This window comes from Dicentrarchus labrax, unplaced genomic scaffold (genome assembly GCF_905237075.1).
Source record: "Dicentrarchus labrax unplaced genomic scaffold, dlabrax2021, whole genome shotgun sequence".
NCBI classification, from domain to species: domain Eukaryota; kingdom Metazoa; phylum Chordata; class Actinopteri; family Moronidae; genus Dicentrarchus; species Dicentrarchus labrax.
Genome location: NW_026136714.1, coordinates 13,063,023 through 13,088,698, shown reverse-complemented (window position 1 = coordinate 13,088,698; position 25,676 = coordinate 13,063,023). Strand labels below are relative to the sequence as shown.

Sequence of the window (25,676 nt, the reverse complement as noted above, 5' to 3'; positions counted from 1 at the left end):
GCTTTCTTAAGATTCCTTAAGAAATACAGTCTATGCTGACACACTCAGGTGAACAGGGCAGTGTGTCTTTGCCTGTCTTTTTCCTAAAATAAACAATCAGCTCCTTGGTTTTGCTGACGTTGAGCATGTTGTTGCTTTCTGTGAAACCCTCTGTATGATTGTTGATTTCCTCCTGATATGAAGTCTTGTGTCATCTGCAAACTTTGCGACAGTGTTGTGTCCATGTTGGGGGATAAGATGAGATAAGATAAGATATTCCTTTATTGATCCCCCTTAGGAGAAATTCAAGCAGTCATGAGTGTACAACGTGAACAGGAGGGGGCTGAGCACCCAGCCCTGAGGGGCTCCGGTGTTGAGCACTAGAGTGGAGGAGGTGTGACCACCAATCCGAAATGTCTGGGGTATGTTTGTGAGGAAGTCCAATATCTAGTTGCAGAGTGTTGTACTCAGGCCCAGAGTGCTGAGTTTACAGTTTACAGTGTCACAGGAGATATTATATCGAATGCTGAGCTGAAATCAACAAACAGCATTCTGACGTAGATGTTGTTTTTCTCAAGGTGTATGTAGAGGGCAGTAGAGTAGAATGAAGGGCAGTGGAGATGGCATCTTCATCAGTTATTCTTCACGTGCTGGAGAACCAGTTTCTCAAAGCACTTCATTGGAATCATTTAGACTAGAGCAGATTTTTTAGGTACAGGGATGATGGTAGCTGTCTTGAAGCAGGTGAGAACAATCTCCTTTGAATATATGTTAGAAATGTCAGTAATGACATCAACTAGCTGATTTGCACATGTTTTAATACATGGCCAGGGATGTTATCAGGCCCAGCAGCTTCACTCTCAGCAGGATTTTTCACATATTTTTTTGACCTTGCCCATGACATAGTCAATAGCCATCTTGACTTATGCTCACTGTGAAAGCCTTATTGTTTGTTGGGTTAATTAGATTAGCCCTGTGCATTTTTTTTACTTTAAAAGCCCATTGTTTCTCTATTCTTTTTTGTGTTGTGTGTTTTTACTGTCATCTGGGATTGTCAAACCCTTTCTGTGCTATAATCAGAGAATAGGAAGACAGCAATAGATAGGGGAGATGAGCTGGAAAAAAATGTGATGGGTTGCACATGTGAATAGACTTTGAAAAAAAAAAGCGAGAATGACAACCTGCGATGTTGGGGAAAAATAGGGGTTAGAAAATCCTGACATCAAGACAATGGTTTTTCTGTTGCTATGATGTGGAGAGGGAGAGAAAGTTAGCCAGATTGTAGACAGCAGCATAGTGGAGATTTGAAATAGGCAGAGGCTGGGCTGGGAGGGTTTTATATGACGAGTTACAGTAGCAGCACATCGTCAGGGCCTCATGCTTTTACGATGGAGTCACAGTTTTCAATGAGCCAGTCCATTTTTCACAGGGACGAATTGCTCCTGACAGTCCAATGGCTAGGCCAACATTTCGTAAAATGTAAAAGGTCTGGCGCAAATGAGGTCTGACCTTATCAATAGCTGGGACCCATCCATCTAAAGGCAGACCCCCTGTCGCCTCGTGCAACAAGGCTGCTTACATTTTCCCCCCTCCCTTCACTGCTGCCTTCCATCACTGAATTGCTCACTCGCTGCTGTAAGGTTCACTGTGCCTATGCACATTTCTCTCTGTATCTGTGGGCAAATGGCCCTTTCTGTCTTGGAGTGTGAATTGGTCTCCATCTGGTTGTTTGTTTATCCATCCGTCACTTGCAATATCTCAGACACCACTCACTGGAGTTTGATTAAATGTGACAGAATGATGCATGTCTCCACTTTGATGTGGCAGTTTCACAATTGCATTGATTGCTGAAAGGGAGGTTATTATTTTGTCCCTGGGCAATATCTTAAAAAAAAAACAAGTCCAACTTTGTGAAAATGGTAGGAATAAATGCTTCTCAGGTTAAGAAGGTTAAGACCCAGTTAACCAGTGAAGAACATTCTCATTCAAAATGTATTTTTTTGGCACTTTATCAATCTTCTCAATCAAGGCCACCCTGGCCTTGCTTGGCATATACCATGTAACCTTACCCTAAACTGTATCCATCATGACTTGGTATCAGTCCTGCCTGTTGTTCCTCACCAGATCCACGTTTTACCTACTTTCATTTCATTATTCTCTTCCTGCTTTCTTTCCTACCACCGTTCTTTCCACAGTGGTCCTGTGCGATCCAGTTTAACATCACATCCATCATGCACAATCACACTGGAGCGTAGCGGTAGTTGTGTGTGCATGTGAGCTCACATGTACAGTAAATGTACTGTGTGTGTGTGTGTGTGTGTGTGTGTGTTTTTGTACAAAGTGTTCTGCATTCTTGATGAATTATGCATGATTGTCAGGGGACTAACAACAATGGTATCTGGAAGTCTTTACAGCCAGAAACTGAAGAATAAAAGTCACTGCATTATATTGCCATTAATACAATCGGTAGAAAGACACCGTAATGAACTTTCATTATAGACGCAATATCTTCGAAAGGATAAAGACAAAAAAGGAAGAATGGTAGACTAAAGGCCCAAGTTTTGAACAGTTTTGTTTTTCTTTGTAATGCTGAAGTTTCTGGACAAATATTTATTACATACAATTTTATATAAACATGTCTTTTTTTACAGTAAATATTTTTGATTTTCAGGTAATACAATAGACTAAATTTTAAATTTGTACTATTGACCCAATAAAGATGAATTTTTTTTCAAATTGCAGTTGACAAGAGGATTTGTAATGGAACATTTCTTAACATTTCTTTCTTACACTGTTCTGTATCATGAGTCTGAGAGTTCAGACTGCTTCCAGCAGTTATTTTATGATGAAGTGTTGGAATTTACCATTTTGTTACATACACTTTATTTAAAACTTACTTGTCTGCAATGATTAAGTATATTCCCCACATTTCCCAGATTGCCTGGGAGGAGGAATGATAGCTCAGTATTTTTGTTCCCCAAATATTCTACATCAAGTTAACTTCTTACAAACATGATCATGTTGACAGTGGAAATTACCCTTTTGTGAAGTGAAATTGCTCTATGTCTGTGTATGTTATAACCAACATGGTTGTAGCTGTGGCTCTGTGCAGAACTGAGCTGAACAGAATGAGCTGAGTTGAGCTTGCTGGGACTTTGGGCCCTCCCCGAGGAAAGCCAACCAACTCACACAGTCAGATCTGCACCAACCAGAGGAGACACTTTGGACAAGTTAAACAGTGATAAATCTGCATGTCAGTATGATTTAAACCACGGCCGCTACTTTCTGTCGACGTTGTGTCATATCGCCGCCCCCGCAGGGCTCATATTGTCCGCCACGTGGCTCTTTAAGAAGCAAGGGATGATGAAAGAGTGAGAGGTAAGTGTGACAGGCTTAACTCGTGGAAGAAAAAGAAAAAGGTTTGATTAATTGCGGTGGAGGGACTGTGAAGAGAGATGGCGAGGGTGCACAGGTTCTGCTGTAGGTGTGTATGTGTAGGTGGTGTTGGCACCCTTGTGTTTGTGTTTACACATGAGCAGGTATCAGCTGAGAGTGTGCATGTATAAACAATATGTGGGAGGAGGCATCAACGAAAAGAATAACTAATAGCTATATTCAGAGGGTGTGCTACTTCTGCCAAAATCTTTCAACAACAACCATGGGGCGTAAACAATATTGAGAAAAAAGATTTTATGTTTTTCAATTCTGAAACGATTCACAAATTCAAAGAAATTAATCATGAAATTAAATAAATATGTTATATATGCAATAAGTTTATGTTACGGAAAAGCGGAACTCCTGGAGTCAAAAGTCGGGCGTTGGAGTTTGTGTGGTTCCTCCTGGGTGTTCCCTTCAGTCAAGAAGGAGAATCAAGAGAAGCAAGAGCAATAATATTCTTCCAGCAAGCATATAAAATGCTTACAACCACAATGAAGTGTGTCCCACTAGCTTTGTGACATGAGCTCATACCAGTTGGATTCTGTAGTCGCATAATGGCAAGGAGCCATGCTTACATATGCAAGTTTAAATGTAAAATAACAAAGTTAAAGCTGTGAATCTTGTCATTTTAATTTACACAACCCAATATCACAGATGTATGATATTCAAAGCTTTACAATCTGTACAGTATATGACAGCCTCTATCCTTAGACCTTCAATTCAAAAAGGAAACACTCCCAAACAAAACCCTTTAATAGTCTTGCCTTTATTGTTTTTAATGCATAGCAGCACTACAGACAGCTTGTGGTCATTTAAAAGTTTTATCACTAGAGACCTCGCTGAAGGGAACATATTACAGGAAGTTAATGTCCTAATATTACATTACATTAAATTACATTCATTTAGCCCCATGAATGAACTATGAATGAACTAACTATGTCCTGAAGGGGGGACAAAATAAATTTAACCATCCCAAAAGGGAAAAAGCATTTGGATGCATTTTGGATTTTATAATCACCTATCTAAGAATAAGCTTGAACTACTCATACAATACAAAAGCTTTTAGACTCTATTTTCAGACTCTTACTCTAACAGTGTGCTTCATGCTAATACTGGTTGGTTTTATGTCAGTCCATTGCACATGAAGTATAAAGGAACTAACGTAGCCTAGGTAACCTGGAGTCAAATTAAAATAGTCAAATAAAGGTCTCAGTGAAAAACATTACTGTCAGTCTATCTGCAATAATGTGACAGTTCTGCATTAAAATATACACGTAGCACAGACATAACTAGCTATACTATATTAAATTGATAATTAATTTTCATTTGACAATTTATTTAGAAGAAAATCAATTTGTATCAATATTCCCACCCGTTGTATTTAGAATTATAGAAAAAACATTACCAGTACACCTGAAGTGTAAGTACAGAAATGACACATTACAAAAGAACAGCAAGGTAGTTGCAGATTGTGCAAGATTTCAGCATGTTGAAGAACTGCACAGCAAATTTTCTATCCTGCGTGTTAGGGGCTCTGAGGCATGATGCTGCAAAATGCGAGCAGACCATGGTCTTTTGTGCATCTGCAACTCTGGTTTGATGAATGATTCAACCTTACCTGAGCAGGCTGCAGTATACTGTACCAATTCCCCAAACTGCCTGCGTCTGAGCAACGCAACTCCAGATGGGTAGAAAACATTGTTTTACTAAATAATCCACTTCCCACCCCCATATTCCAGCTAGTTAATGTGGGCCATTAGCGTACATGCAGGATAATTGGCCATTATGTTCTATTGAGCAGCAGTCCATCCAACATTGCCGACTGGTCCAGAATACACACATTACATTAGCTGAGCTTTTTTTTTCTTTTTTTCCCCTGTGCTTCAGGGCTCACAAGAGTTAAGAGTAGTTAATTGCAGGGTGGGGGTTCTGAGGGTTTAGGGGATTAAACACAGCAAGGAAGGTTGTATTCATTAAATACAAGATTTATCTCTTTTATAATTTACAAAATCTTTGGAAGTTAGATCGTCAAGTTCAGTGTTACATTGTTTGACAACATATAGTATATTGCCTCGTTATATTACCAGCTAAGCTATAAACAAAAGTTGCTTTGTAAGTATGGGATGTCAGATGTCAGTATAAAATGGATGAACGACTGAAAGGAACAGTGAAGACAAACTCAAAGACCTTATTTTCATCTTCATGTACATGTGGGTGCCTACAGTTTGTCTTACTGCAGTTAGGTAGAGGCTGCCTTCTTCTCCTTCTCCTTCCACTTCTTATTCTCCTTCTTCTCCTCCTCCTTCTCCTTCTTATTCTTCCGATTCTCATTCTTCTCCTTATTCTCCTCTTTTGTACACACACACACACACACACACACACACACACACACACACACACTGTACACAAATGTGTCTCTAAATCATTCATGGACCACTGGCCTCTCCTCGGTTTCTCCATAATAAATGAAGGGTTTGATCAGCTGCCTTGATCAATACCTTGCACACTCTCACAGTTTGTACCTGCTTGACACCTAACCTCCAAATGTTCTCATATATTTAACATGTAGCTGTTCAATCTTGCCTGTAGGGGTCTGTTTTGAGATAAAGGTTGGGTATGTGTGGAAAACCACACTATATATTTACATACACAGTGTAAAAGCTCTATCTTTTGTTACCGTTAAAAAGTGTGTGTGTGTGTGTGTGTGTGTGTAATATAATACAACATTTTCAAGCAAGAAGCACAGAGTGCTTTTCAGGGCAAGGGAAAGAAAAGTGCATACTGGATTCTGAAGAGCAGCAGGCCCGTTGTAAAAATAGGTTGCTATTGTCCAGCACAACAGACTGCTTTGTACCCATCTCTTGTCTGAAGTGCCTTATAAAATACAGTGATTGCCCCTGGCCTGTCTGTCCTTTTCTCTCCACCTGACCCCTCCCTCGCTCTATAAATAAGAGAATAATTGCATCTTTTCTCACAAAATAATGTGCTTTGATGAGAGAGAGAGAGAGAGAGAGAGGAGTGAAATTGTGTTTGTGTGTGTTAGTGTACATGTAAGAGAGAAAGAAAGGAATTAAGTATTACTTTTTTTGTGTTCTAGGTTTATTTGAGTTCCACTTCCACGTTTAAAGGCACTAACTGATAATCAGTAAACAAAACAAAAAAAATAGACATACCAAGTAGTCAGATTTCGTGTTAGCATGAACATCTCTGAAGTGCATTCAGGATCATTTTATCTTTCTTAATAATACCTCAATTATGATTAAGAGCACTGAAAATGTCTATTTTCGTTTCTGTAATAGACCTCCTGGCCACTTTTTCCAGTACCTCAACCTGGATATTTCCCAACTAACCTAGTTTTTAAAGTCCCAGGGCCACCTTCAATTTTTTAGATAATTAAAAGTAAAATAATTTTGGCACTTTTTTAAACTGCGTTAATTTTAAATGAAGATCCCTTCTTCAGGTTATACAACTGAATTAAATAGTCCAAACATCATAAAGTGCACTTATCTGGGCACACACATCCTGAATCATCTCTTTTTAAAGCTAATGAAACAAATACAAGAGAGACAAGGATTTAACCTTTTATAGTTTGCCCACATCAGCACCACATCAGTTTTTTTTTCATATGATGAGGACAATTGGATATTGAAGTACAGTCAAAGTACTGGTTTAAAATTATTAGCAACAACTCTTTAGTGGGCTGTTCTTGCAGAGAATGTATCATATTGTAAGAAAAACGAGATTAATAAAAAGAAGATGGACTGACAGACAGAGGGAGACAGAGGTGCAAAGGAGGAGGAAACTTCTGTGGTAAAATATTTGTGTCAGATATTTTAAATGGTTCATTTTCTCTCTTTCTGTCTTCCTCGTTGTTTCTAAACGGCTTCTCTTACCACATATTCTCTATTCTTTTCTCCCTATCCACTAACATTCCTCCTTTTCTTAGCTATTTCGACATCCCTTACTAGGCAGAATTAGTATAGTTTCAGAGAAGTGTGGCGCAGGCAGATGTCTAAATGGCCGCTCACTGTTGGCAAGCAGGTAGAATAACAATGAATTGTGGGGGGTCTCAGTAGAAGAGCTTGAGCTTTTTGTGTTCACAATGCTGACTGGATTTTCTGGCTCACAGGCAGAGGGAATCAGTGTGAGACACAAGCTATCGCTAATTGAACGCAGGGCCTGACTCGCTAACGTGAATGATTGTTTCACACCCCAACTATAAATCCTTCTCCTGAGGTGCAAATGCAACACAACTCTTCCCCCTCAGCTATCTTCACTCTCATCTATATGATTGTGTACTGCTTCTCTGGCACTATTTATATAGAGAAATAGACAGAGAGATAAAATTAGGAGGGAAATGGTGTAAATGGAAAACACTTTTATTACTGTCTAATATACTGTACATTTTTCCCAGCTATTCTAAGTGCCGGATGTTTACCAGTTGTAAATGTTGTTTGCCGAATCAATTGCAACCTGAAATGAACTGCTGCTCTCTCAATCAAAGACATGTCAAAAGACAGAAAGTAGTTGAACTGACCGTAAAGACAATAGAATTCATTTTTTGAGAGATAATTTCTCTGTGGAGGTGTGCATTTCTTCCTGATTGATAGTAAGCAGCTACATAGCTCATGTACAATGTAGTAACAGACAAAATCTAATTAAAACTTCATGTGTGATGGGATCTTGAGTGGGTAATTTTCAGGATTTTTTAAATATGTACCGGACAGAAATGAAAAGAAGATGGCTTTTCCTTTGAGTACAGTGCAACTAACCATGTTTGCTGTGCATACATACCGCTGAAAATAATGTAAAGGAAATGGGACACTTGCCACAAACTTAAAAAATAACTCAGAACCTTGTATGACCATATTAAGGTGGGGTAAAAGAAGCAGCAAGCACTAGAGGGCACTCTCCATCTCCCTACCCCTCTGAACTGCTCTCTGCCTCTCTCTCTCACACACACACACACACACACACACACACACACACACACACATGCTTGCATGCACGCAGAGAACATGCTGAACATTCAAATATGAAAGTCAGAATGAGATGTTCTCACAGCTACTAGGAGACAATCAATTTGAATTGTATTAATCAGTGCTTGCACTCCAGCCCTCTCTAGTTCACTATTCAATTACAACTGTTACATCTTGTCCCATTCTCTCTCCCTCCCCTCCTCCCTCGTTCTCCTCCCCTCTCGCACTCTGTTCGGGTCTGTATCTCTGTCTCCTACTGTAGCCACTATCTATATTAATATTTCGCCATTGTTTTTTTACCCTGCAGCAGCATAGATGATAGATTTTAACCTAATGAAAAGCACTTCTGTTGAGATTGAAAAGCTCCTTAAACACATCACAGCAAACCCTGCCCCCCCCCGTTTTTCTCCCTTGCTTTCTTCTCCTCCTATTTTCTCCCTTTCTTATTTTCCTGCCTAATCTCCCCCTCGTCCTCCCCCTGTCCTCACCCCATTTTCTTTCTCAACATTTACACATCATCTACTGTACCCTCTATGAATCCTGCTACCCCCAAACACTTTTCTGCAGTCCTTTCTTACGTTTCCTTTTTTCCTCCCCCCTCTTCCTATGCTAAATGGGCTGCATTACTGTAATGAGCTGGTAATTTATGGACGAGGAGTGCAGGACTTGTATCATTTGCCCATTTAGTGTTTGGCCTCCACAAACTCACCCACTCCCTCAAGGAACATTCATACACTCTCCGAGTCAAGTGCAACCACACACATAGAAAAACCCCAAAATTATATAGGGACATACAGACAGCAGATAATGACACACTCAAGAGGAACACCTTTTGTACCCCGGCCAAACAAGGAAAGTTGCACAACAGCAACAGCTGAAAGTTCAGTCAGTGTACACACTTGATTCGTTCAGCCAAAGTTTAAACAGCCACTCACATCCCACTACACATACACATACCTACGTGCAAAAATGAGAAGAAAAGTTCTCAAAGTTCTAAAAAAAAAAAAGAAATTGCAACTGCTGTAGCCAGCTGCACTGATTAATACTGAAGCTTATCTCAAAAATCAGTTCACTTAATTTAAAATTGAGGATGTTAGCTTAGAGAAAAGTTACAAAAACCTGAAATTGGTCTGTTTGCTTTTTGCGGCCACAGAGTTCTTCATTTCAGCACAAAGAGCGGTTTTTCATAAATGTTCTTCTTTGGTTCCCAGGCACAGGTTCCAGCCATCGCTACACAGGATAATTGTCATTGTGGGATGTCTTTCTATTGGGGTTTTGTAACTCAATAGCCTGCAGTTGAAAGTCACAGAGACACGAACATCCGAAGAGAAAGAGACCTGTTTAGACCACAGGGAGACAAGGAGGAAGGGAGGGCAACAGAGGAGGAAGGACAAAAATGAAACGTTCATGAAGGGGAGGCTAGATAAAAGAATGAGTAAAAGATGTGGAAGCAAACAGTGGGGGAGGTTTGTCGGATACTGTGACTATTGTCTGTCTTTGCTGGTAACCTGAGTAGGAGATTAAAGTGAATGAAAAAGGTCAACGTTGCATGCCTCTGACATTATAAATAATGCGTATGTGCATGTTTGAATTGTACACTATACCCATGTACATGGCTGGCCTCCCACAGGGATGTTAAACACCATGACAACAGCCACTGACCCTAGTCGTAAAGAGGTTAAAGGTCAACAGAGCTACTGAGGGGTGACAGTGACCCTGAACACAGGAACATCCTTTAGAGAGGATCAGGAGGAGGAGAAAACAGAGAGGGGCAGAGGGGAGGTTAAAGGTAAAGCAAAGTAAGTGAGGCGGGAAGAAAAAAGAGAGGTATGAGAGGAAGGGGGTGACGCGATGAGAGAAAGAAGTCGGAATTACGAGACGAGATGATGGGAAAGGGAAAGGGAAAGGATTTAAGGATGACAAAAGACCCAAGCACATTCTCACATAAACCACTGGGACACTTGCATGCAGGTCAGAGGTTGTGTTAAGCTTGACAGTACAGGCTAAATTAGAGGCTGGATAGTTAAGCACTTTGTGAGATTGAGGAGATTTTCAGACAAAATGAGGGACACAATACGCATGTTGGAAGAAATAGAAGGCACATAGGCAGAAATGTACTCCCCTGTCTGTTTGCTGAGGCAGACGTTTAGATGATATGTGAAGAACAAAATGTATTTTTCATTTTAGAAGAGTTTTCCTCTTGGCTGATTGTATTGAAGCTAAATTAAAATACCCTCGTTGCAGTCGTCAGCGAGGGCCTAAAACATTCAGGAACATTTTAAAGCAATATTCAGATAGATGAAATATTTGCAGCAAAACAAACTCATCTATTTCTTGAATTCTACATATAATGAAAAATATGAGGGGAAAATAGTTTCCCAGCACACAATTTCCCCTGCTACATTTGGACAAATTATCCTTTAAAGGAAGAACTTTCACACAGTTCCAAGTCTTTTGCTGCACATTTGGCCTGTAGTGTATTTCTCTCTCTGGCACTGACTATGAAGTTACCTCCTGGAGAGAAGTGCTTTGTGTTTTTATGAGACATTCTGATCACACCGTGGTACAAAAACAAGGTTCTTAAACTGTCATTTTGCATTTAAGAGCACTTATCAATTTCATAGACGCAGTCAAAGCAGCAGTCTCAAGTAAGACATGAGTTATTCTGTGTGCGTCTGAAATGAGCCTTGGGAAAGGTTAGCCATAAACTAAAAAAGGTGTTTGATCTATAGCCAGGTATTGATCAAAAATACTGTCTAAGCTCAAGAAAATGTACATGTGTGTATGTGCGTGTGTGTGCGTCAGTGCACTTTGGTTAAGAGTGTACGGTGTACACAGTAATGGCACTTGACGTGTGATTTGAGTTATGGCCAGGTATTGATCAGAAAACATCACAGGAGCTTTAAACTTTGCTAAAGAGCTTTTGGTGAGACCTGACTGAGTGCTGTTACAGACTCATAAGCCATTAGGAGTTTGTGTAAAAGAGACCAAAGCGGGACAAACAGAGACCGATTGGAGAAGAAAATAACATGTTGAATGTCTGTTGTTTTCTTCTCAGACACAAATGCTACTTCATCATTATTTTTTAATTTTTAAAAACATGAATGCGACTGAACAGGTTTTACAGTGTGTGGAAGGAAAAAAACACAAATGTTCAACAACATTGTGACAGCTTTAAATGAATTCTCTCCTATCAACTTATTGTTTTATTTTCTCTCTTATGCTATTGCATTATGAGATTTTTTTGCTTTTTTCTTCTCTATGTTCCTGGTCTTAAATCAGCATAATTAAATCAATGTTTAATGCTGAACAACTATTTTTAACTTTATTCAGCTGACCTCAGTATTTTCATTCTGGCCACGTGTCATCTTGCCCACTCAGAAAACACTTTGACTGTTTTCTGTCTTTTCTTCCACCATTATTTATTTTATTACGGTTCACTTTCCAGCACATTATGTGAAACTGAGAGCATACGACCAACACCAATGCAGCCTTTAAATGAAAAACAAGATGAAAGCACTACAAGAAACACTTACTTGAAAGAACAGTGTCTAAGAACTGATGTAGTAATCATTCCCTAAAGATGAGTTGAGACAAAAACTAAAGTTCAGTTTGCGGAAATGCTGGAAGTACATTTTAACTAGTCTGCTGTGCTGGTCACACTACAGATTTCCTTCTGCACTCGCAAGGTTACATTGTTGCTATTCTTATTGGTTTTAGAGTTTAGGGAAGGAACTGGCATAACTCAAACCTTTCCTTACGTTGGTCTGCCTGTTATTAACTGCCTGTCTACTACCTAATTGTTGTGCAACTAACTGGTATTGGGTCATTTGTTTTAGGGTTGATTCAGGGGCTAAGTAGACCCCTAATTCACACACAGACAGAACCACACAGGGACACGCACTGTCTTGTGGTCATAACGGTTTGGAGGGTTTTGTCAGGGGTAGGGGAAGAGGAAGTGTGTGTCGGGTTAATGATTCCCGCTGGGTTAAAGCGGACAGAATGGACTATTAAAGGCTCGAGATAAGGCATAGAAACAGACTTAGTGGCACTTGGAACGCTGACTGTGTGTATTAGACAAAGTCAGAGGGGTATTTAAAAAAAACATGCATGGCAAATGGCTAAAATAAAAAGGGAAAAACTGTCCAGTATGGATGTCACCATCTTTCTTTATTGGTGATATTCACTGAACCCAGTTGTGCTGCTAATTATCTTATTATCCTGCGTGGGTGACCAGCTCACTTTTTTGATGATGACTAAATGAATTCCCAGTCAAAATGAATATAGATGAGAACATGAGTTTTTTTTAAACCTTAAGCCATGCTTTTCCTTTTTCCATTACAAAACTAAAATCACAGCTGAGATCTCTGCAACAATGCTCTTTTACCCGCCAGAAAAGTTTAAATAGTATTAGGATTGGCAGAGAATGCCATGGTGTGTTAACCTGTACTCTGTCTACTCTGTCTCTGTAAGAGCAGCCAGTTTTCTTCTGGATCTTAATAAGCGTGATGTAAGAGAGGCCCATTTCTGTGCTCTGGATCCAATAGTAGCGTGTAATTACCTTTAAGACCTGTTCCCTATGCTAAAGGATTAGCCGTAATCCATAACCAAAGCCATAACTATTGCTACGCTACGTTAATTCCAGTCAGACGCATGCAACATGGAGTTCAGTGACTATGATGCTGTCTGTCTTCATCTTCGTCCTCGTTCCTCCTCTTCACTTCCTCACTGCTCCTCTCTCACCATCTCATTTTTAAATTGAAGTTGTTAAGCTTTATGCCCCTCCATCTGTGTTCTCAGAATTGGAGAGCAGTTTTCCTGTTGTACACAGTCCAAAATAGAGTGAGAAAAAGAGAGTAAGTGAGAGTGATGGAGAAGGAGGAAGAGAGAGAGAGAGAGAGAGAGGGTGGAGAGGATTAATATCCTCAAAGGAGAGGTGCATAGGAGCAAAGGTGCTGTTGGTTTGAAATAGAGCTTAATATCCTGCTTTTACTGCTGATGGCAATGGGAACCTCAGTTTGTGTGTGTGCATGTGTGTGTGTGTGTGCGTGTGCTTGCGTGCGTGCGTGCATGTGAGTCTATTTCCTCCTTGTTGATATTGTCTTTGATGAAGATATAAAACACACTATTGCCACACATTTTATGCACATAGCAGTATACAAACACACACAGAAAACACCACAGGCCTGTGAGTATGTTATTATTAGCATTTAATGGACCCTTTTATAGAAGTTTTTCTGTATTTCTATGTCTGTATACGAGAGCTGCTTGGTTAATTACAATAAAATCAAGATTTTTATTCTTACCTCTATGCACTCTCATTCTTACATGATCACAATTCTGCTGCATTTTTTTTGCACTGTCAGTTTCTCCCCAGTCTGTATCAGCGAATGATGACAGTAATCCACATCAAAACAACAATACAATGACAATCTAATGATTGAGCAGTGAAATAAAAACCTTCAAAAAACGAAAAACAAAATGAGAAAGAGTCTCAAACACCCTGCAGTTGACTGTGAGAGAGAAATAAAATTATCCAATCTTAGTTACAAAAATTGTTGTGCCAATTCTGAAAAAGGTTCCCTCTTTGTTGTGAGGAACATTTTTGGATTCAAAGACAATGATGACAGTAGTTAGGTATAACAGCACAAATTGGTTCAACTACCTGAAATGTCACCACAAAATACAATCTGGTGAAATTATTGGGACCACAAAATACCACAAAACCTTGCCACCGTGCCACTCAAATAAATATAACCGTAGCTGTGTACACTGCATCACTATACTCGAGAGGCTCTCAGAGATTACTTTTTTTTAAAAACTTTTATTTACCTCTATTTTTTCCGTTCACACACTGGAGGGGCGAATGCTGCTCTCTCACCTTCTCCACTCAGATGTATTCTTTTGATCTGGGGACAATCAGCAGTCACAAACCAGCTTCTCTAACCTTCAATACACCACTGCCCCCAGAAAATTGTATGTCAGTAATTGTTTATCCAGAATCAATCCTGTCACCAGACATCCATATTGGATAATTCTGCAAAATCACAGACAACAACATTTTTGTTCTTAGATCCATTGCTAACATTGTCACCTCTCACTTGTCACTTTTGACAATGTCTGAGCATGACAGCTATGAATGATTAATTGTGGAATATGAAATAAGCTATATAAGTAAATGGTTAGGGAAGTGAAACACAATTCAGGTTAACAATAGGGGAAGATTACAGTTCATAAAAACACAAATCTTCATTGTTTTTCTGTGAAGGAAGCCAAACTTTGGCCTTGTTCATTAAAGTTGGACGTGCTACACTTCTGTATACCGTACTCCGACTTCAACACCTCCTCGCCACACATACAACATGATACAAGATATGATGCTTCCTGCATATGGCACTGAACGTTAACGTTGGACATAATTCATGTGAATTATCCAGAATGGAAATATAGATATTAGAATTGTGCAGCCCTGTCATACAGGAGTATTTCAAGTGTATAAGAGTATTTGAATTGTGAGTGCATCATGGAACTCATTCAACTTCATTCAATGCTTCTCTTAATTGTGAAAAATGTACTGCTCTTATCTTAGACCATACTATGTCCAACCTAATTGAGTCCTTAAGAATAATGCCAACCTGTTAAGTGTCCCATTGACCTGTGCATGTGTGTGTGTGTGTGTGTGTGAACCTGTGACGAGTGCTTGTTCTCCGTGGTGAAGGAAAGCCTGTTGTAGGTCACCTCTGCGATAGCTCCATCTCTCCTTATCACCCCTTCACTACATCTATCTGTCCTTGCCCATCACTCTTCCTCTCTATCTCTCTCTCTTGCTGTCACTCACTCACCTTTCCAATCTTCCTTTTCAAACTTCACATCGTCTCCACAAGGTTATCGCACATCAACTACTAAAACAGTCTGTGTGTGTGTGTGTGTGTTTTAAGTGTATTATTTTCAGATGCTAGACCACCATAAAACATCAAAGTCACTTTTTTGTTGTACTGTCTACCTCACCACTTAAACATTTCAGGGTCCGCTGATTGCTTCTTTTTCTCTCTCTCTCTTTCTTTTTCTCTCTCACACACACACACACACACACACACACACACACACACACACACACACACACACACACTCTCACACACACACACACACACACACACACACACACACACACACACACACACACACACACACACACACACACACACTCATATAACCAAAAAGCACATAAAATCATACAAGCAGACTCTGCCGCAGAATGGTATGTGTCAGCTGGTTTACATCAGATCAGAGGCTGATTGGGAAAATGCCCATGCCCTCAGTGCACACACAAGGAGGCACACTGCCTTCTCCCTGCCCTCTGGCTAATTAATTTCCCAGATCGAGCATGTCCCACCATAAAGTACTCTCCCCCCTTGTGTCGCACTCAATCTGTTCCTCCTCTCTCCTGTGTCTCTGTACGGAGCTTGGCTCATTTCAGTTCCCCTGGCCTTTGATTGCATTCGCCCCAAATGTCAGGCCAAAGAACGTCACCTCGTAGAACCCCTGCCTTTCTCATTTTCTCTTTCTCCTCTTTCCTTCTCTTTATATCTACATATTTTATCTGTCTTGGAAGAGAGACAAGTCAGAATTTTTTCCCCTATAATTTGAGGGATTGTCTGCATGCCTCCTCCAGTTCCCTCTAGTTCTCACAGCTTTTAATTTGTTAATTCTCAGCTCACCACAGGCTAAAGTAACAGTCCCTCTTTTGTCTCAAGCCACTACTGTCTGTGTGTGTGTGTGTGTGTGTGTGTGTGTGTGTGTGTGTGTGTGTGTGTGTGTGTGTGTGTGTGTGTGTGTATTTGGTATGTTGTTTACTACATTAGTTGTGGCACTCTATGTGACCCCAGGCGGTTTGGCTGGGGTACTTTGAAGATGAGCATAGTGTGGTAATCAATCAGACTGTGAAGCCAGGTCAGACATGCGTCAAAAGAGTTAAGTGATGTCCACATGGTGTTTATTGAGGTCGCCAGGTCACCTTACACAGTTTTTACAATGTTGTATGATATATGTGTGCTCATACGTGTGTGTATATACATGCATGTAAACACACTCCTGTGAGAAAGTTTTCCCCATTTCTGCTCATGTTGACAACCAGTACATAACTCACTGCCATGTTAAGCACACATATCGAAACACATGCACATGTGTACAACATACATACACGCTCACAAAGAACGAAGACCAGAATGATACAATGCCATCAAAATACAGATCATTCATGTTCATCCATGTAAAATAATCCAAACACGGAAAGCATTATCGTTTTATTGCAAGATGAAACACATCTTTCCTATCAACAAAAGCTTCAAGTGCAGTTGTTTATTCTTCTTTTAGAGAAAATATCAGTGTGTATTCTCTTATAAGCCAACCCTAGTTACAGTATGAAAGGTCTATCTTTGAGTCTTGCACAGCTATTGGCATTTGTGCAATGTTTCTTTTCAGAAATGTTACAAAATACAGCAGAATTTAACCCTCTTTCTTGCATGTCAGTATTGGTAAGCATGTCAGCTAAAGTGGGAGGAAAGAATACAGATTGTGATATCCGCTCAAAAAATTGCTTTTGCATCCCTTGGAACTTCCACAACTTAAAAGGATGAGAAGTGAAAAGTGGTTTTCTCTTGGTTCTGGGCATACAGCAGTACAGAGGAGAGGGCAAAGCACAGGCCAAGTTTTTAAATGCAACACAAAGAACCAAGTGAATGTCTTTCACATTAGACATGACAGTTGTGCTCTCTGGAATACATCAGCCATAATAAGCCTCTTTCTGTTGTCCCTGCTGCCATATCAATGCACACACACACACTGCACACATGCACACACTGCCTCGCAGTAAATCTTTACCATATACCATCGCTTCTTTCGTAAGCATTTTGTCTTCATCAGCGGCTAAAATATGGTGTATAGGGTTACAGCAGACAGGCATGGGGATGGCTTCAGAGCAATAAGATAGCAGTAATGGCGCACCATCATTTAGGAGAATGTAATAAGTGAATATCTAATAAGCCTGTAAAAGATACTTAACCCCTGAAGCTCTGAGGTCAGGTGTAGAGATAGGAGCATAAGCTGATTAAGGAAGGTTTCTTCTCACGTTGCGGTCATCACAGGATTGACCAACTCCTGACCCCGCTGTTAGGAGTGCGGTTACCTTAGCCAAGAACCGCTCCTATGTTTGGATAAATCCGCTATTTATGGTGTTTGATAACAGCTTGTGCCTGATATGAAAAAGTAATAGGTTATGAATCTAAGTCTGGAGATAATGTTGGAGTTAATGGAACACCAAAGATTTAGGGTTTTACTTGGTTATTCACCTTTGCTCGACATTTGTCACCTTGGTTCCTAACTGAAAGCTATGAGTAGTGCCTCACACCATAATTCTAATATTGGGGGACTCTTAAGGAAACAGTTGCAAGGTATACTGCCATGAGTTGTAGGCTCTAGGCTTTGATACAGGGATACGGTACTAAATTGTTCATGACATTGTTTATATTGATCTTTTAAATGATTTGTTGTTTGCTGATTGATTGGCAAGAAGATACATTGGCCCTAATCTCTGGGGATTCTTAAATAAACTGAGACAGTCGATTTGAAAAGTGATCCCCACCTGTTTCTCGTGTGATGACATAGTTTTATCCCCAAATGAGAGACTTGGAAAAAGACAGGTGAAATGTGCCATGCTCAAAATGAATGATATCCAGGATTTAAGGTCAATCTCCGTCTCTCTCTGCTTCTTTTCACACTAAAAGGAAAGTGTACACACACACACACATACACGCACAGAAAGAGACAGATCCTAGAGCCATTTTCAGGCAGGGCAGCAGAGTGTGTCCTCATTAACGTCTGTGAGTGTGTAGTCACCACTCAGTCACAGCTCCTGCTGCCAGAATGGGATTTTCCCCTCTTTTCTCCTCTGACTCTTCCACCTCTTTTTCACCTTAACTTCTCTTGCATATCACTTCATCTACTCCTCAGACAGAAAATCATTATCAGTCAGGAAAGACAATTTCCTGCTCCTATGGTCTCTTATATACTGCCAGTCAAAAGTTTTTGAAAACCCTATATTTGAACGTTTTTTGGTTAAATTTCAAGTTCAATTGTCAGTTACTAGCTAGTACCCTAAAAAGTGTACTGAGTAATTCAAAATTCTAAAATAAAAAAAATATAAGATTTGAAAGAATTTGACTAGCAGTGTATGTGAACTGTAGTGAAGAATGAAGCACTACTGTAAAACAAATTATACTTTGTATCGACGTGTTTATTTGTGCACTTCACCAATATCTTACCAAACAAAGGCACTGAGCTCAGATTGCTCTCTCTATGTCTGACAGAGTAAACAAAACTGTTCGGCTGTAGTTAAAAGGTAGTTGGAAGCTCCTCTCCTTTGCAAAAGTAGCCAACGATTTCCATTTGCCACCAGGAGTAGCTGGAGTTTACAGTCTCCTGATAAAGGATCAAAGGAAGAGGGAGCGAAGCAGAGAACACACACGGATATTAGATTGTAATGGCGACCAGATGAACTTGTTGATAGAGTACTAAACAAGTCTAAACAGCCTAACACTTGGCTCGTTCAGACGAGGGCATTATCTGACTCTCCAGTTTACCAACTTGGGAGCTTAACAAAATGATGTTTATGGTTATTTGCTCTTCTGTTTGTCCTTGCAGCTATCTCAAACTGCCATATGTTTTCTTTATAGAGTCTGTAGCCTGTAATTCAGATTAGGAAGTGTGTGTGCTTTGGTGAGTGCGGCACAGTAATCAGGAAATGCATGGACAATGTATTCACTTGCACTTCTTCTACATTCACTGTGGTAGGCACCTGTCTGCTTCTATCCTCTCACGTTGTCAGCTTGAAAGAAGTTAAGTTGAAGGGGGAGAAACAGGGACTGGGAGTTGGTGGAGAGGGGAAGTAGAGGGAGTTCTGTTGTTCAGTTCGGTTAACTATGAAGCTCTCCTTTTTTATTTGATCTCCCTGTTCCTCAGAAATCTCCCAATCGCTCTGCAAGGGGGTTTTAACAGCAGCAATATGTGTGTCTTAACATCAGACGAGAGGTCTGAGCCCAGGTAATCGAATTTGGGATCATGTGATTGGACATGACAAGGGGGGCAGGATGGGGAGCCATTGGTCTGCTTGACATATTTCCGATCACACACACACAAACACACTAGTTTGTCCATTTTAAGAACACTTTGCCAGGTCACTCGCCACTCGTCGAAAAACAACATGGTTACTCAGTGTGCTGTTCACCCATCTGGCCTGATGGAGCTTCTTCCCCATGGTTCTGTTTTACGTGTGTAACTTCAAAGTCATGTTACTGCCTGTTCAGCCATAATGTGCTATTATGCATGGCATCTAAGAGCATGCTGGAGTACAAAGGGAACCACATGTGGAGCACTCCAAGTGCCCAAAGCTATATATTACATATGTTACATACTGTACACAAGATTGTGTGTGTGTGTGTGTGTGTGTGTGTGTGTGTGTGTGTGTGTGTGTGTGTGTGTGTGTGTGTGTGTGTGTGTGTGTGTGTGTGTGTGTGTGTGTGGGGGAGACTCTATATCACATAGCTCCAGCTGGACAGGAGGAAAAGAGGGTTAAATACATGCAGTTGATTTAAAAAGCATAAGATTATTCATTTCCCGTCTCCTGTGGGAACAAGCTCCCGCTCCACAGTGTAAGCCCACACTCGTATACATGCACACACACACACACACACACACACACACACACACAAAACTTGGACAGCAAGTCTTACCCAGTGTGCAATAATATCAACAATCTGCTGATTGCATGTTATTTAATACTGTAATATGTGGAGGTATTTTGAAAAGTGCTGGTGATAAAAGTGAGAGACAGAGGAAGAAATTAAACAAGAACAAGTTTGTAAAGATTATTTTTTTTCTCCCTCCTTATTGAAGTGGAGACATTTGAGTCTCAAGCTTGTTTGTGAAAAAGTTTGAAGTGAAATGGATTTCTGCAAATGAGAAAACAACATCAGGGCTAAGTAACTATTTGAAGGTGCTGTCAAAGGCTTTCTCTGTCTTTGCCCTCCTCCTTTCATCTTTCTCTCATCCCTCGCTCCTCCTCCTCCCTTCCCACTCTCATTAGTGATGGTTGTGAGAGAGTGGAGAACAAAGCCCAGGCCCTGCCAATCGATCACGGAGCAGCACTATCAATCGACTGGTGGAGCACAGGTCTCCTCCATTTGCCCAACGATTGACGGGTCAAAGATTGATGAGGAAGATTGTTGTGTCTGTGTGTGTGTGTTGGTGTGTTAATGCAATTGAGTACGTCTTTATTTGAGATAGATTACAGAAGATTGAATCTCATCTTGTTTGTCAGCTGCACATTTTAATTTGTATATAAATTAAGAGAATATCACATATGTGAAGTATGGTGTGTGTGTGTGTGTGTGTGTGTGTGTGTGTGTGTGTGTGTGTGTGTGTGTGTGTGTGTGTGTGTGTGTGTGTGTGTGTGTGTGTGTGTGTGTGTGTGTGTGTGTGTGTGTGTGTGTGTGTGTGTGTGTGTGTAGGTATGTATGCACACATGCCCTGAGGTGTAACAAAGCCCCCAGACACTGACAGATATTTGTTTTGGTGAATACTCTTTACCCTGGCAATATGTTTATGCCCTGGCAGCAGTAAACACACACACTCACACCACTACACACTCACACAAGCAGAATTAAATCATACACTGGCATGGAGTCACACTTTACCCTGGCACGATGTCATTGCCTTTCAGTGCTGTGACTCATGCCAATGCTCTAATGGATGAATCCTGCAGCAGTCTGAACCAGCATGTGTGTGTTTCAGCACGTTACCCTGTGTGTGTGTGTGTGTGTGTGTGTGTGTGTGTGTGTGTGTGTGTGTGTGTGTGTGTGTGTGTGTGTGTGTGTGTGTGTGTGTGTGTGTGTGTGTGTGTGTGTGTGTGTGTGTATTTTCAAGGTGTTGTGTAAACATTGGAATTATGTGTCACAGCTGGCCAGATGACTTGCCCCGGTTTCATCTCAAATTTTTGTGCATCTCTCTGGGAGGATGATGCTGCCACATTTGCATGAGAAAGGTTGTCAGACTAACACCTTTTCTTGTTTCTCTCCCGCTCTCCTTCCCCACCTCCCGCCTCTTCCCCCTCTCTGTCTTTTTCTTGTGTCTACAGCTCTGATAGCCATAGGCCAGTACAGCAGTACTATAGAGACTGTGGATGCAGGCTGGTGTAAGGACATCACAGACCAGGGAGCCACACAGATCGCTCAGAGCAGCAAATCCCTCCGCTACCTGGGCCTCATGAGATGTGACAAGGTAACAAGCCTCTGCCCATGATGTCTGCTGCTGTCTGGTTTCCGTGGTTTGCTCTCAAAAGATACAACTGGAGATGTTTTTTATGTACAGCGAAGCAGACTTTTTGACTACAGAACATTAGCATAGATGGACAACTGTGTACCTTAAGAGTTGAAACAATTATTTGATTTGTTGAATGACAGGAAACTAATCTGCAAGAATTATAATAATTATTTATTTATTGTTTTTTGGTTTTTTGGTTTTGGCAAAAAATCCAAACGATTGATTTCAGCTTCTCTAATTTGATAATTTTTGGTTTGGAGTATTGGTCATAAAAAATAAGCAATTTGAAGATGTCACCTTGGACTCTTGCAATGCGTGTTACACACACGCACATTTTCTAATATTTTACAGACTACATGATGAAGAAAAAACATGTCAGAAATTAGTTACCTACTTTCTTTAATACAGTTGTAACCCCCTTTTGGTGCTTTGAATGAAGGTCTAATCGCACATCTGTTGCCAATGTCATTGTAGAACTGGGCAATAATACAATAGTTTTGTTACCAGAAAAATGTATTATTAAAAATACAGGTAAAATGATTAGAATAATACAAAATGCAAAAATCCAATATTGCTCCTGCTCAGTGATGTTAAACAATGTCCATATTTGCCAATACACCCACATACTTTAAGGGGATAGTTACCTTACTATAAATGATGTATAAAAATGTCTGATATTTGACAAATCTGTTAAGTCTGTCATCTGATGGTTTATAAGTATTGCCCAACTCTAGTGCACACGCTTAAACACAGAAACATAATCAAACACATACACATGAACCCTCAAAAGACCCAGGTTAGGGCAACTGGCCAAATAAAGAGCATCCAGAGGAGAGCATGTGGAGTAGCTAAGCCACTGCCGCCTGTGCCCAGTATGTCTGTGTCATGCATCTTTGAGTCAGCTTGTTGGGTGATAACAGAAGTAAAGTGACATAATGACCCCTCTCAAACCAACTTTGAGATGCCTCTGGGTCTGAGGGACCATCTTTCCAAAGTCACCCTTAAACTCTCATCTGGCCTCTTACCTGTCCAATCGCTAACCTGATGGAAGCATATTTAGTTGTAGTGGCATGGTAACAACTCCACCCACCTCTCCAATTGGTCCAGCGGAGCTCCTACCACACAGATGCATCCACTTAGTGTGGGATCACTCAGTCTGACTTGAGTGGGATGAGGGCAGACAAGGAAGGGAAAGCGAACAGCTGGCTTACCCTAGAAACTTTAGCCTGTACTGATATTGTACAGCCTTGTGTCTTGTACCGTAGCCTGGTATACAACACAGGCCATAATCCCAGTGCTGGTGCGCCTCCATATGGTGAGTTTAACGGTATGTCTTAATGAGCCTTTTGTTTTCAGGTTGAGGCTAAATTTTACATTTGGGTTTTGGACTGAAGAAATTTAAAAGCCTCTGCTGAGCAGTAAAAAGTGCGAGCAGAAGTTGGCAGGGAAGCAAAGGAGGGAGGAGACATTTTGACTTATAGTCAAGGCCTTTCACCAGGTTGGGAACTCATCATTTTTATTTCTTCATTATAAAATCAGTGATATCTGCGTGTCGCGGCCTCGAGGTTGACCTTATGGATTTCTCTGATAAAAATGCCTACTCGGAGATCGTTAAGTGCGACAAGAACATCGGTGTATCATATTTATCTATTTATATTGTAATAAAATTAAAACATATGAGGGTCTGACAGTGACCCCATGTGTAAGGTCTCAGTGATGAAGCGGTGTACTCATTTCACATTATTGCGGACATGAATGTGTATCTATCATATTTATCTCGGAGTAATAAAGAGTAACTGCATTACATAGCAGGTGATCACTTAGATTCCATTTTCATTTAGTTCCCCCCTTGCTTCGCCGACTCAGTGACCCAACAATCGATATCTACAGCCATGCTAATAAAAATCTGTTCTGGAATGACCTACATCTTTACTGGAATAACAATTTTTCTTAGTTTCGCTCCACCGTATGCTTTCATGCTCCTGCCTTCTCAATGAACAGATTCACCTATCCCTCTGCTCTTATTTATCTATCCACCTCTCTCCTTAGATGTGATATTCATAATCATAATTTAGCCTGGAGGATGGAAAGATAAATAATTATTCTCCCTCCGCTCTGTAGGGGGAATTTAGGGATGACACAGCTAAATAAAGCAGTAATTGGTGCTATTAGAGTTGTAATGGAGTGTGAATCGAGCGGAGAGAAGATTTTGACAGTTTCCAAGGTCAAGTACATTACCAGCTCTGAATCACAAAATTAATTCACTGCATGCTTGCCCCCTTTCACCCATTTCTCTCTCTTCTCTCTTTCGCGCCTTAAAATTATGTTTAGCATTGCAAATGAGCCTGGTGTACTGGTGAGGATTGGTGTGTGGGAAAAAGACCAGCCCACGGCAGCTACTTTCTTTGTTGTTGTTGATGTTGTTTTTCATTATGTTAGGCGAGAAAGGGAGTTACAGTAGATAAGGTCAGGTTTCAGGAGGAGACAGAGAGAAGAATAGGGGTAATACGAAGTTGGCTCAGAGGGAAACGAATAAACAGAAATAGGTTGTTATTACTGCGGTCACAGTGAAAATGAGAGCTACAGAGCAAGTTAAAGAGGTAAAAAGGTGAGAGGCAGAGACAGACCAGGGGAATTGCGGTTATCTACAAGTCAGCCCAGCCTTCTCCTCAACTCCTACTCTCCTGTCTCCCCCTCCCCTCCATCCCTCAAACCACCGTCCCCTCCTGCTCTCTTCTCGAGATTCTTCAATCGCCTCAACTAAAGATCAGTGCTTTTGTTGTTCTGTCTGACATTTAATTTGAGTTTTAACATATCTTACATTTAGGCATTTACTGTTGCTGACAGTCCTCTCCAAGACAGCTCGCAATGTGGGGCTGGTTGATATTCTATTAAGGTCACGTTGACAGGGTCATTATTGTTTGTTGTCTGATTTGAGCTTATGACTTTTCTGCTGTGGAACTGATTCAATCCTTTGGCCACACTGCTGCTTCACTTTGCTTGAAGGAGTCAAGTGACTTCTAAAAAAAATCTGATCAAGTTAAACACTGCATTTTGTAAAAAAAATATAGCTTCACGGTAAGTTTTGCACCAGTTATAAGCACTTTGACCACTGCTTGGGGAAAAATTAGAAATAGGTTTCACAGTGGTCATAATCTGGGTTCTTAAATAAATCTAATAATAATCTGTCTCTTAAATAAATCAAATCAATATTTTAAAGTACTTTGCAAAATTGTTTTTAGTATAGGCAGTGCATTCAATTTGGTCATGATTTTTTCTGGTTTGCATTTGACATTTCAGCCTCTAGCAGTGTTGTATCGTGCTTTATTTGTGTATCACAGCAGTAAAATCCGGAGGCATGTCCAATTCAATCTCGGAGCAAACTAATCTCATCTCAGCACTTAATGCAGTTCTGGGAAAATGCAGAAGCTTGGGGATAACTCTCAATTCCACAAGGTTCCCACATAATGAAAGTCTTGTGCAAATTACTTAACTTTAGATTTCTCTCCGCCACAGCTTCTCTTCTTTATGTTGACAAATCCATTTGAATTTTTTTCCTCATGCCTCATTTTATTAAATTCTCCATTGTTTAAAATAAGGATGTAGTTGCGCTTTTCCGTCCATCCGTTTGTCTTTTGTGTAGTGTTGACAGCATGAATGACCAGCATATAAGGTCAACAGTACGTCTTCTTCATTGAAGTACATATTTCTTCTGTGCTCTTAGATAGGGTACTTGCTATGATGAAACATAAATAAGAGAAGGAGGTGATTCCAGGCTACTTTGCTGTAGAATGTGTTCTCTGTATTTGACTGAGCTTGATAGATTTTAATTGGTCTAACACTCTTAGCTTGACCTGTAACAACCCCCATTCAAATAGCTCAACCCCAGGATCTACACACTTGAGG

At 40.4% G+C, this 25,676-nt stretch overlaps 1 protein-coding gene across 1 annotated transcript in view; it reads left to right on the top strand.

Moving 5' to 3' along the window:
• The window catches only part of fbxl17 (F-box and leucine-rich repeat protein 17), a 209,808-nt gene that overhangs the window by 169,207 nt on the left and 14,925 nt on the right, over window positions 1–25,676 (top strand). Inside the window, exon 10 of the mRNA XM_051422550.1 lies at window positions 21,586–21,728. Within this exon, the coding sequence (XP_051278510.1) occupies window positions 21,586–21,728 (143 nt within the window). The remainder of the gene's footprint in view (window positions 1–21,585; window positions 21,729–25,676) is intronic.